The following is a 12,582-nucleotide window of genomic DNA, read 5'->3' as shown; positions in this document are numbered from 1 at the left end:
AATTATAGCTGCATTCAAAAGCCTACTGCATTGTGGAAGAGCTGTTCTTGTCTCCCTGTCTATTCACTTGTTGGGTTGTGGGTTTGTTGCTAACTTACCTGCCTTCAGGTACACAGGGAAGACTTAAGGCTACTCAGGTCTGCAACATGGGGCACTGGAGGACCCTTCTTTTCCTAGACTTTGTTCTGCCTTTTCTCCTTCTGTTCTCGGTTCTGCTGCAGACAGCACAGACATTTGCTGGCGGCATTGGTCAGCAAAGCCATGCCAAACATCCGTGGCAGATCTCCAAAAGAAAGATCCTTTTCTGTGGGCTGATGCTTATAGCATAGGATGCCTGTTTGGAAAGTGGTGATCCACTCTCCATGGCTGGGAAGATCATTCATACAAGCAGCGGGTGGTAGCTGTTTGGACTTTCATACTGCGGGTATTGTGGGAAAAGTCAGTATTTCAGGGAGATTTAGAGCTCATCTTCTGACTATTTCTGTTAATTAAAGAATCAGGACCATTTTCGTAACTAGCCTGAAGTATTTTCTCTTCCCCTAGGGACAAATATCTTTATATATTTCCCAATATCTCACAGTACTTCAACCCTGAGACTGTTACGGAGTGAGGTGTTTTCCATTGATCACTCACCGTGTAAGAGAAATAATTTCCTTTACATCTGGTGACAATTGTATATAAATGCAGCACAGACACTCCATCTGGAAATCTCAGCTCTTAACAGCATTCCACAACACATGGAGATGATACATGTCACTTCATAGCTGCTGTTTTGCTTCCTCGTGGGGTAACCACAGTTCTTTAGCAAGTTAAAGCAGTAGCTTATGCAATCAGATATGAAAATTTAGCAATCCCTTTGGATATGAGGGCGCTACTTAAATATGTATGTCTATAAATTATATCTGCACACATTCTCAGCAGGGCTCAATATTTTTGCATTTTAATTTTGTTTTAAAGGAAGGCTCAGTTGCTGATTTCTGAAGGACGCTCTGTCCTTGACCACCCAGTAAGTGTGTACTTCAGTAAACACTTATGTAGCCAGTATACTGTGTAGGAAAGCGCAAATATTTATGGTGGAGATATCTCAGGCTTGAAATATCCTCTATAAGTCTGAAAAAACAAATGAACTAAGATTTGTGATGACTTTTTCCAGACACCTAAGAAACTTAAGGCCCTAGATTACATTTTTAAAATCAACAGGGATATTATAGAGTTTAAATCTCTTTGAAAGATAAAGGGGCATAGATCTTTGAAGTGCTTACAGGTGTGGAGAGTTTAGGAACAGTTGCAGTCCCTGAGTGTGTGCAAACAACACCCCACAATCAGAGCTCACCCAAAACTAGTTGCCATCACTCAACAGTCAAGCATAGTTTCTTAAATTACAGTAACACAGTTGCCGGTGATGGTCTGTTCTTACCCTAAATTTGGTTTGAAATCATACTCCCTTGTCATTTTTTTCTTTCGTTTTCTTTGCTGGAGTACCATCAGTCGTTCTCTGCAGTGACTTTTCATGTGAAAATTGGTAATACGTAGTGTTACCCTACATACACTTGTAGTCGTTATGGGGTACTCAAAACACATGAAAACAAGAAGAGTTGAATGCCAGCCTAGTTCACAAAGCATCTTCAGGCAATGACTTTAGAAGAGAGTCTTGAAGTGAGTGGGAGCTACGTGTCCCCAGCCCAGCCTTGTGAAGAGGACCGCTAGTCATCAGTACTATACATTGTCACTACTAAAAATAGTCTGGGAAAGCTTTGCTGGTACCACTTGTTCTTTTTAGTAAACCCGGGTTACAAGCAAACAGTGTCTGAAACTTGTTCCCAAGTGTTTCTGTAAGGACAAGATAAGATCATTTTGATATGTCTAATTACTGATTCTTTGTGCATGTTTGTTTGCTTGTTTGAGCAGAAAAAAGTCACATTAAACACTTTCTTGGATACTCTCATGTCTGATCCCCCGCCGCAGTGTCTAGTGTGGTTACCACTTCTGCATCGACTGGCAAATGTTGAAAATGGTAAGTAAGAGCTGCTGCCAAAAACCAGTTACAAGAGTAAACTTTTGTGTGATGATTTTCTCACTCTGTAGATGGTTTTGTAGGAGCTACTGTACTGGATTCATTGACTCCCATGTGCGATTTTCACAGTCAATGGTAAAATATTTAAAGAATCCTGTTGGTCATTCGGTCAGGAACATGGCTTAATTTTTGCTGTGCTGGGGAGATTATCCTGGTCATATCCACTCCTCTGGTGCTCTGGATAAGCAAAGAGCAATAGGACTTGGTTCATTCACACACTTACATTTGGTAAACTATCAAGGCCACAACTGTTATTAGCTGTGACATATGGCAGCAGAGAAGGAACAGCTTGACAGTTTCCGTTCATGCAGTATTCTTGGCAGGTGATGTCCAGTGCAGTGCAAAATACCAGCCAAAAGGTCCTTATGAAGGATCTCCTCCTAAGCCTACCCTGCCAGACAATGTACTCTGAAAAGGACGTTCCAGATTCGTCCTTATCCTTTGCTTGTGTGAAGGATGAGGATTTAACTGTGAGATGGCTCTTTCTCCTCAAGGGTTGTCTTTCCCCAAAATGAGTAGATCACAGATTTTAAGACAGGAAGGGACCATCAAGATCAACTCATTTGATTATTGCGCAGTGCATGTTGCATGTCCCTGGACAGTAACATCTTCCTCAGCCTTCCAATTGCTTGAGCACCTGGGGAGAAGTTCACAGACTCCCAGGTGTAGGCCTCCAGCCAAACCCTTCCTATACTGTTTCTGTAGAAGGTGCTGCCACAGTGCAGGGACAGAACTGGAAAGGTTGTGCATCTCATCTGACTGTGTGCACCACCAGCTCTGTGCAGTTCCTTGTGTAGTTCTGGAGAAGTTCCCCAGCTCCAATGCAGCCAGCTTCTGCTGTCCAGACGGACCAGCACTGACAATATTAAATAGGAAAAAAAACATGAGACAAGGAATGACTTTTTACTGTCTTATGATTTATCTGCATGTACTTGTTCCTAATGGGGCATTTCTTGCTCATGATCATCAGGAGGCAATGATGCTGACAGTCATTGCAACACTTTAAATCTAGAAAAAGGAAGATTTAAAAATGGACGAAGTTTATACAAAAATTTAAAAAAATAATTTTACAAGATAAATAGATTTTTTGTTAACAATTTTCCTGCCCAGTATTTTGCCTCAGAGGTTTTTGTGTAAGGGGCTTGTTGAATATTCCTGTCTTTTTCCTATCAGAGGTTTACCTCTGGCATAACTGAAGTTCTGGAACGCTGCAGGGAAAGGAAACAGAGGGGGGGCAGGAGGAAGAAAAGATCATATATACTCATCCTGTTAGACAATAAAAGTATTTATACCATATTTCCAACAAGAAAATGGAGCTGGTGGAAGGGAAGGTGTGCAGCCATTTTGGGGGATAAAAGGAGAAGGAGGAGGTTGTATGTGTTCTTGTACTGAGTAAATCCCTTTTCCACTGAAAGGCACCGAGGTGGGTAAGGTGATGTTCCCAAGTCCTTCTTGGCTACAGAGCCACCTATCTACCCCACCTTCCTCAAACTCTTGTCTTCCGTCCCTGTCCCTCATCAGCTTTGCACCGTTTCCCAGCCTAGAACACTAACCCTTCCTGCTGTGAAATTCTGGCAAGGAATTAAAACCCTGTCACACTCAGTAAATCATCCCAGGCTGAACCTTACAACAGAAAAGCAGAAGGTGCCTGGGAACAAGGAGATATTCGGTACTCCGCGGTAAATTTGGTACATGGTGTAGTGAGGAGAGAGGAACAGAAATAGCACTATTGCCAGGAAGGGGCTTCAATGTGTCTTGCATGATGCCTCAGCATGCTCAGGGACTTGCATCCTCATTGCTGGCTGCTTCCGAGTGGAACAGAGAACAGGACCGCACGGGTCCCTTCAATGGCCAGCTTTGCAAATCCGGGGATCCAAAGCTAAGTGTTAAGTTCCATCTATAGGTACCTAAGTGACAGGGGTTGTACAGATGAGACAGCAGTAATTAAGAGACAATGACATGCCTAAGTACACTTTTGTGCTTCGAATAATCAGACAGCTGAGTTTGACTTTTCCTCAAAGGCGCATCCCTTCAAGGCGCATCCCTTTAGCTCCTCACAGCACAGCAAAATATTCAGCTTCCTCCAGTAACGTAGCTGAGGGTGCAGTGGGTTTTCCCACATATGAATTTCCTCTGTCATGTATTCTGTCAGACACTGAACACATTTTTCCCTGCTGCGAGCAGGAGGTGCAGGCATCAGCTCCGAAGCGATGAAGGGTTAGGTGCCCAGTGTAGGAAGCGTTGCCCGTGGCTCAGCACAGGTTGCTGGGCAGTTACTGGAGTTTTCACGGGTCAAAGCTGTAGGCAGCATCCGATGCTGCTGATTGCTAGAAACAAAGAAGGGATTTGCTCTTTAGTTCAAGACGTTGTCTGTAAACTTTTGCTGGGGGTTTCTCTGCTTTGGCTTACGGCTTGGCATTTCTTTCTCCTGCGCAGTCTTCCACCCCGTCGAGTGTTCCTACTGCCACAGCGAGAGCATGATGGGGTTTCGCTACCGCTGCCAGCAGTGTCACAATTACCAGCTCTGTCAGGACTGCTTCTGGAGGGGCCATGCCAGCGGTTCCCACAGCAACCAGCACCAAATGAAAGAGTACACGTCATGGGTAAGGGAAGGCTTGCGCCTCGCTGCAGACTGCTTTGCCCTCCAGCCTGCAGAGAAGCCCCCGGCCGCAGCTCCAGGCCCCCAGCCGGCACAGGGAGGCTGGGAGCCGGGCTGCCGATTCGGATTGGCAACCCCGTCAGGGAGGCTCCAGCCTTGGGAGCCATCGGGAGAGCACGGAGGTGGGAATGGTCTTTTCTGGGTGAGGATCTGGGGTGCCTGTGATGGTGCGTGCCGCGGTGAGGGCAGCGCAGGAGGGGCTGGCAGCAGGGCACCAGGCTCACGGCAACTTCTCCCGTTCCCACAGGACTCACGGTAAAATCATCATTGGCTTGCTGTCTTTGGCTACGTGTAAATGAAATGATGAATACTTAACGCTCATTCATCAATATTTTCAGTCGAGTGGCTGCAGCATATGCGTAGCATTTGGGATAGTCCTGGCACTGTAGACTTGAGCGTGGTCACAGGCTTAGATCCACAGTAGTGTTTACTGTAGAGAAAAACACGCTTCAATCTTTTTGTTGTTAAACAAAATAATTCAATGCTTTTTCTAAGCTGAAAGAGAAGTATCAACAGCTACATTAACCTTCTCTGAAGGGCATCAGACCTGGGGGCTAAGCTCTCCATGGACTGGAGCAAAGCCCCAACAGAAGCCCTTGGTCACGGAGCATCCCAATCCTTCAGGGTTCAAATCCAGAGACTGGCAGAAAAATCCTAACTAATCTCAAATATTACAAAAGTATATTGTTACCAAAAAAAAGGAAAATTATGCATATGGCAACAACTCGTGTTTGTACAGCACTTTGTGTATATTTTTTAAGAGTTCCAAAGCTTAACACTTTTAAGATGTCTGTTTTTCCGTTGATGGAGCAGGCAAGGGTTAAATTTGACATGGTTTGCTCTGTATGCCAGTCACACAGCCCTGCACTGCATCCCAGCAGATCTGGGTCTGTAATTGTTTTTGTGGGTCCTAATTGCTGCTTGTTGCATAGACACAAATGGCTTGAGTTTCGTCTCTGAATAGGGGAGTGCCTACTACATAGCTCTGACTCCATCCCTAACAGCAATTTGTGCTATAAAATAATTTTTTGCTGTAGCCAGGGAGCTGTAATTATAGGTAGGAAGTAATTGGAAAACTTAAGATTTCTGCTCAACAGAAGACCAAAACCTGACTACATGCCTAGTGGTTTCAAATGTTTCCTTGTCAGAAACAAATGTTTTGCTTCAAGTTTGAAATTGCCTTTCTGTAGCGTTCATTAGCATTTGTTCAAACCTGGTTACCGTTCTCCATAATGCATCCATATTGAGCTCCACATGCAGGTTAAAGGTGTTCATTGGTGCAGTGGAACTCAACTGTTCCTGATTCAGAGTGAAATCGCGTTTATAATGAAAGAGAAAAAGCCTGAACTTTACATATTTAGGTTGGATTTCTGTGATAGAAATATTTCATTATTATCTTGATTACAGTCATAAGTCAATACAGGATGTGTGTGCACAAATACAATACCACTCCTGTGACGTTCCACAAAGATTTTTGAATTTCAGCACGTAGAACTGTGTTTTGGGGAGAGGAGACAATGTAAGGATCCTGACCCGTGGTTTACTGGCAGAGAAGCTGAGTCACAGAGAGCTGGCTTGGATTCCTTGAGAACCACTCACACAGCCTAGAAGACACCCTAGATCTCTGAGCTCTTCCTTAGGAAAGTGTTCAACTGCAAATCATGTCCAAACAAAACTAGAAGGCAGAAAATACTGATTTTTTTTTTTTTTCTTTTGGACTCGCTGATGGGATTTCGGGGTGAAAAGCCTGGTTCTCGCGCTGAGCCTCCGCATCTTTTGGCAGCAGTAACAGTACATCAGCCTCTTCTGGCAGGGCAATTCCCACTGTGCACATCTCTCAAATTTCCCATTCCCGGGCATGGCAGGGGCTGCGGCAGCCGCGGGAGGTAGAAGAGGAGCTTTATAACAGCAGCTAAACAGTACAGGGTGTGGGAGTTGAGGGGGGAAACACTAGCAAGGAGAAAGAATATAGCAGCCTTGTGCCTGGCCCAGGACTAGGAAGGAAACGGTGTGCCATACGGTGTATCTATACGGACAGGCGTACACAGATTTGTTCTGCTTGCACTCCCAAGATGGTGAGGTACGAGCCAGCTCCAGTCCAGGCGACACTAATTCTCTGCTGCCCTTCATTCAATACTACCTGAGGGCAGCAAAGAAGCCCTGCGTCTGTCCATATAGATACACCCCCCAAGCCTCCTCTAAAGGCCTCTGAAGGTAAGAGACATCTTTCCTCCGAACTAAGCTGTCTTTGCCTTACCAGACTCTGGGGGTGGGAGGGGGGCAAGGGGGCTGTCAGTCCCTAGGTATGTGAGCCCTAGAGCTTCCTCTTGTTTTGTGCTTCCTATAGCAGAAACAGTATGCACCTTACTTCTCCAGATTACCTCTACCTTCCTTGTTCCTCCCAGAAATCACCTGCTAAGAAGCTAACTAATGCACTTAGCAAGTCTTTAAGCTGTGCTTCCAGCCGTGAACCTTTGCACCCAATGTTCCCTGACCAGCCTGAAAAACCTCTAAACCTGGCTCATATTGTGTAAGTATCTGTGTGCTGTAGTGAAAGTAAGCTTTGTTGGAGGAGTTGCTTACACCAAGTGTAGATACTATAGCACTGAACAAAATGGGAGGCAGCTGTGGCATATCAAGCTCAATGCATCACAAGTGCAAATTGGCTGATAGGGTTATTTAGTATAAAAATGTTCAGGTGTGACTTCACTTAAAAAGTCAGTGGGATATGTTCATGTAACCAAACACTGGGACACAATGTTGGTATGTTCCCAGTCTCCTCGAGAGATAGCCATGCAATTTCATATAGTTTCAGCACTTTGGTATGTATTCATGCTAAGAGCATTAGTTTTGTCATCTAGAGGCTCTCAACTTCAGTGTATCATGGGTATGTCTTGACACAAGGCACCGGAGAAAAGGGAAGTCTGACCAGTTTTGTTGCAAGAGGTGTTGGAGTTCTTGCTGATTTTAGGGGAGCTGTGGCTTCACCCAGCCCTTAGGAATTATATGAGTCTGCATGCGAAATGTGTCTTTAATTGCCAATTCACTTGAAGAGAGTCTATTATCTTTACATTTTGATATTTTGGGAAAGCAAAAATATTTTTTGGTATGGTAGTTTGTGTCACTACTTTTTCTCTGCAGGAGTCAAGAAACTCAAAGCAGTATTTGTGCAGAGTGGGGAAATTATCACTTTGGATTATTTTTCTAAAGCATGTCCACTGTCTATAGTGACAGTTGTTCTGATTTTCTCATTTATGTTTGTTTTATCTTTGCTTCATGGGTCCTTAGAGAAAAATAAAAGTTAAATTTTCTATAGAATTCAGCAAAAATCAAAACATTGGTTGGAAGAAAGTTACAAGGATGTTAACTTGGAAAAATTACTCCAAAAATACTGTCTTTATTCCTCTTATTCTGGTATATTTCTTTAGAAAATATCTTTCTTAACCATCTTGCCAGGGGCTGTGACTGAAGCATTTCAGGCAGCAGCCATTAAAATTCTATTTGCGTGCTGTGTATCTGTGTTACTGGCCGCTGGAACTGTTCTGGTGTGTAATTATTATACGTATTTACTTTTCTCAGTACTGAATGTTTGTATGTAGCATATTTAAGGGCAAGCGCACGCTGACCATTGTGGGCTCTGTGACACCTGGAAGGTTCACCTAACCTACCTGCCATTTTAAGGCTAAATCACGCTGATCATCCTCCTTGGGTGGTTATAGCTGAAGTCTTTGAAGGCATAGGAGTGCTCTGCTCTTCAGACACAAGGTGCCTCTGGCAGATACGTAGCACTAAGTCCTGGTTACATTCAACTGTCAGTTAAAACCCCTGCATGTCTTTATGGAGGTATAATGGCAGGATGTTGGTTTTTTGGAAGAAATCATCCAGAGTTGGATCTGCTGAGGTACCCCACCGTTGTGCGTGGTATAAAAGCCTGGCTCTGCTGGCAAGTCAGTGATAATTTCACAGGGCAGGTTTTGGCCATCCTTAAGAGAAATGGAAAGAGGCAGGGACCATGAAACCGAAAGAGAAGCCTCTGTTCCCTCTTGGCTAGGGGTATGTCAGAAGATAACGGGTAGTGAAGACTGGGCTATTGTGAATGGATTAAATGCATTTAGGCAAGGCAAAGGGTAGGATCTGTTCCAAATCTTTGCTGTGAAATTAACACCTTCCTTTCTTCCTAACTATACAGACAAAATTTAGAGTGATTGGATGTGAGAACAAACCACCATCTATTTTGTTTTATGGTAGAGTTTCTCTTTATTCATAGATTGAAGGCAATATAACTTGGCAATATATATTGGCTATAATGGTACATGAGTGAAAAACCTGTAAGTTGTGGAGGTAGCATGATCTACAGCATAATTCACATAAATTAACTGAGGGGAAAGATATGCTACAGTACCTCATTGAGAATATCTTCTCGCTGATGTGATTTGTATTTTTAAACATAATGGAAGTTGAGAGAAACAGCTCTGGGCAGGAATCCAGGCAAAAAGGTTTTTATATGTGCATTAAATGGAAGAATTTTGGCAACAAAACAGTATCCTTTTCTTAGATTCTAGCTTAAATGGGGACAAGTGCTCTGCATTTCTATACAGCCTTTCCTTTTCAGCGGTCTTCCTCCACCTTTGAGTGGAACCAGACAGAAAGACTGCATTGGGGTTTTTTTGTTTTACTGGTGCTGCGCAAAATTTTCAGTTAAGCAAGAAACACATCTAAGGCTTGTCTAGAGAAGTAGTTATCAAGGTGTCATTAACCTGATGGAGGGGTCATTTTTTCTTTCTATACATAAGATTGGCAACAAAAAAGAAACACCAGACTGCAGAGATGAGAAATGGCATGGCCAGTGCATCATGGAGGTATTTTTCAAATGCATTCTGCGCTGGCCTGACTTCGTTTCCATCTAAGCCTGTGGGAACACTTTTTTTTTTGCCATCAGTGTGAAGAGGTTGGACCAACATGGAGCACTTTGCAAAATTCATCTTACTTAATTTGGTTTATTACTGTGGGTATGTGTTATGGCATAACATCCATTCATTGCATAGCATATTTCAATAGTATTAAGTGGTTTTGCTTTCTTGAGGAAAGTTGATTAAGTATCATCAGCTCACTTTTATCAGAAAGCTTAATCTCTCACTCCCAGAAGTTTAGAAATAACCTCAGAAAGATACACATTTATAGTCGATAGCTGAGTCTTCCTTTGCTTTACCATAAAGTCTGTTGTTCTTGTCTTATCACATCACAGAAGTGCATATGTATGTTTGAACATCCATTTGGTATTCAAGCTGAACCTGAGGGATGTGACAGTGGGCATCAGCCTTTAAGAAACTTGCCTTGGAAAAGCTCAGACTAGTTTAATATAGTTTTCTGTGTAGAACCAGGACACAAACTAATGCTAATAGCAAAGCCTTGGATTTCATAGACATTTGTACACAAGAGTAACTTTGCATATTTAAACAGATCAATGACCTTTTATGTGTAGAGTCTGTCCAATGCACTACTTAGACCACATACATATTAAACTGACAATTTAATTAATGATCTCTTTTCCATTTCATTTTGGCTGCAAAAGAGATACTTGGTGAGTATTTTTCTTCTTTAGTACACTTACTGGAGGAAGAAGCTTGGAAAAAATGTGATAATCTCATTATTACCAATCCTTAACTTTTTATCAGATCCAAAGCCAAATAAACAATTGTCTTTGAATACAGAGACAGTGAAAGGGAAGAGCTCTTTTGGGGGTTAGAAACTTTCTCTTCCACTCCTATTTTGAGATAAAAGCTTAGAGAAGACATTAACCTGAAGTGTGTATGTGGTGATCTGCAGAAGTCCATGGGTGCTACATACCCACTTTCTACTCAGTTACCAGGTAAAAAAGAAAACATATAGTAGTAGTTCACTTCTGTGCCAAACTGGCTTTCTTCATTTCTTACAAATGGTTTGGATAAGTGACTTGCACGATTAGAGCCCAGTGAATGTTTTGCAGATGGCTACTATATTGATTTGCGCATCTGGAGAATACAGAAATCAAGACAGGTCTTTCACCGAGCTTAAAGGGGATATTAACCAACTTGAAATCTAGGCAATTTGAAGTCTGAATTATATATGGCTTCAGGTTCTGCTCATATCTGGTTGAAAACCCTGTGATTTTAATAACATAGTTTTAGTTTTTCCAGAGTGTCTATATCTTTTGCCCGATCTTGCATAAGAAGTCCATTAAGAAGGGGAAATTTCTCTTTAATGGATACAGACAGAAAAGTTATGCACAAATATTTTTTAAGGGTAGACAATAAAAGAAAGCATAGGAAATTTTTCTTCTCATTTCATTTTTAGTAACAGCAGGAAATAAGGAATGTAAGAATAAAACTATTGTTATTAATGGGTCCTCTTAAACTGGATACTTATTTTAAATTTTGATTTGGGTGTTTGTTATACCAGTAGAAGAGCTTTGCAGTTAAACCAGTATTTTATGAGATACTGAGGGCTATGGGTACACCGTGGTCACTGTGTGGATATGGTAGCATGGAGCTTAGCAGCAGGGATAACCTGATGAAAAGGTGTGTGGTTTATTGGCAGTTCCCCCCTGCAGATCTCCACGCAGCCACAGCAAGCCTCCTGCCAGTGCTCAGCCTGGCTGGCTGAAAGCAGTGACTGCACCTGGACTACAGGCTGGGGAAAGGAAAACTGGCATACTGGTTTTCTTGCCAAAACAGGGGGAAAAAAATCAAGCAAGTTGTTTAAAACTCACTCAGAACACACAAAAGCATTATTTTCTGCCAGGCTTAAGTAACAGTGTGGATTTTATCAACTTCTGCTTGAAAACACAGCATCTTTAATTTGAAACTATTGGTATTTAAAGCAGAAGATGCCAGTAGTAGTGCTACTTTAAACAAGAAGCTCTCTCGATTCTCTGTAAATACTGTTGCTGATAGAGGGCATTTTTGTGTGAAATTAATGCAACTGGGTATTTTGCCTTTTTCTAGGCCCCCCCGACCTGTAACCAGCATGAACGACACACTCTTCTCCCACTCTGTTCCCTCAGGAAGTCCTTTTGCAAACAGAAGGTGAGTTCTTCTCCTTATTTATGGTGAACCATTATAAGGTAATGGAGGTGGTTTCAATTTTCAGTTCCCTCCCAGAAAAAAAAAAAGGGCAGAAAAGCACCCATAAAATAAAATCAACAGATATGAGCAGAGAAATGCCTTGGTCGTTTTGGACTGATACCCAGATATCTGGATGGAGAGCTGGAGTTAGGGCACTTCAAGCTCCTCACAGCACAGAACTTCAGTTCTCATTTGAACCGTTGTGTCCTCCTGAAACGTGCTCACATGCGACCTAGGTACCCTCCCATAGGGACTGGAAATGGGCAGTTGGTGAGAAGCATTTTGTAGCAGCACTGTGGGAATAGGAACTGGGATATGCCATTGCCTACTGGGAATGCATGCAGCATACTGCAAGGTATGATAGAAACAGAGAAAATGTGTTCATACTTGCAAGATACAGCAAGACAGCCTTACTCCTGTTAAACTATTCAGATTTTCATTAAAGGCTACAGGAGAGAGGGAGTAGTCGTGGAATATGGTCACCCTTCAGCAAACAAACCAGAGAAGAGTTGTCAGAAACATTAATCCCAAAGAGAAGGTGCTTGCAGCTGACTATGTCCGTTTTGGCTCAGTATTTTGACTGATACAGCCCAAATGTGTGTAGCATTTGCTATCTGTCTCACCCAATCTATGTAAGCCTGCCAGTGCACATAGATAAGAAGATGGCAGAGAAATAACTTCCTGCTGTATTGGGGAAGATGAGCAAGATGTCTTCCTGGGGTGCATTTTATTGCTTGGTTCCTGCT

General features: G+C 42.6%; 1 protein-coding gene across 1 annotated transcript in view; it reads left to right on the top strand.

Moving 5' to 3' along the window:
- The window catches only part of LOC104159042 (dystrobrevin alpha), a 53,580-nt gene extending 41,779 nt beyond the window's left edge, over positions 1 to 11,801 (top strand). Inside the window, exons 6-10 of the mRNA XM_009696848.1 lie at positions 1,909 to 2,014; positions 4,511 to 4,677; positions 7,139 to 7,263; positions 10,306 to 10,314; positions 11,717 to 11,801. Coding sequence (XP_009695150.1) covers positions 1,909 to 2,014; positions 4,511 to 4,677; positions 7,139 to 7,263; positions 10,306 to 10,314; positions 11,717 to 11,801 — 492 coding nt within the window. The remainder of the gene's footprint in view (positions 1 to 1,908; positions 2,015 to 4,510; positions 4,678 to 7,138; positions 7,264 to 10,305; positions 10,315 to 11,716) is intronic.
- Positions 11,802 to 12,582: the final 781 nt, after the last annotated feature.

The sequence above is a fragment of the Cariama cristata genome, unplaced genomic scaffold (genome assembly GCF_000690535.1).
Source record: "Cariama cristata isolate BGI_N322 unplaced genomic scaffold, ASM69053v1 scaffold5853, whole genome shotgun sequence".
In the NCBI taxonomy this organism is placed as follows: domain Eukaryota; kingdom Metazoa; phylum Chordata; class Aves; order Cariamiformes; family Cariamidae; genus Cariama; species Cariama cristata.
This window is presented reverse-complemented; position numbering and strand designations above follow the sequence as displayed.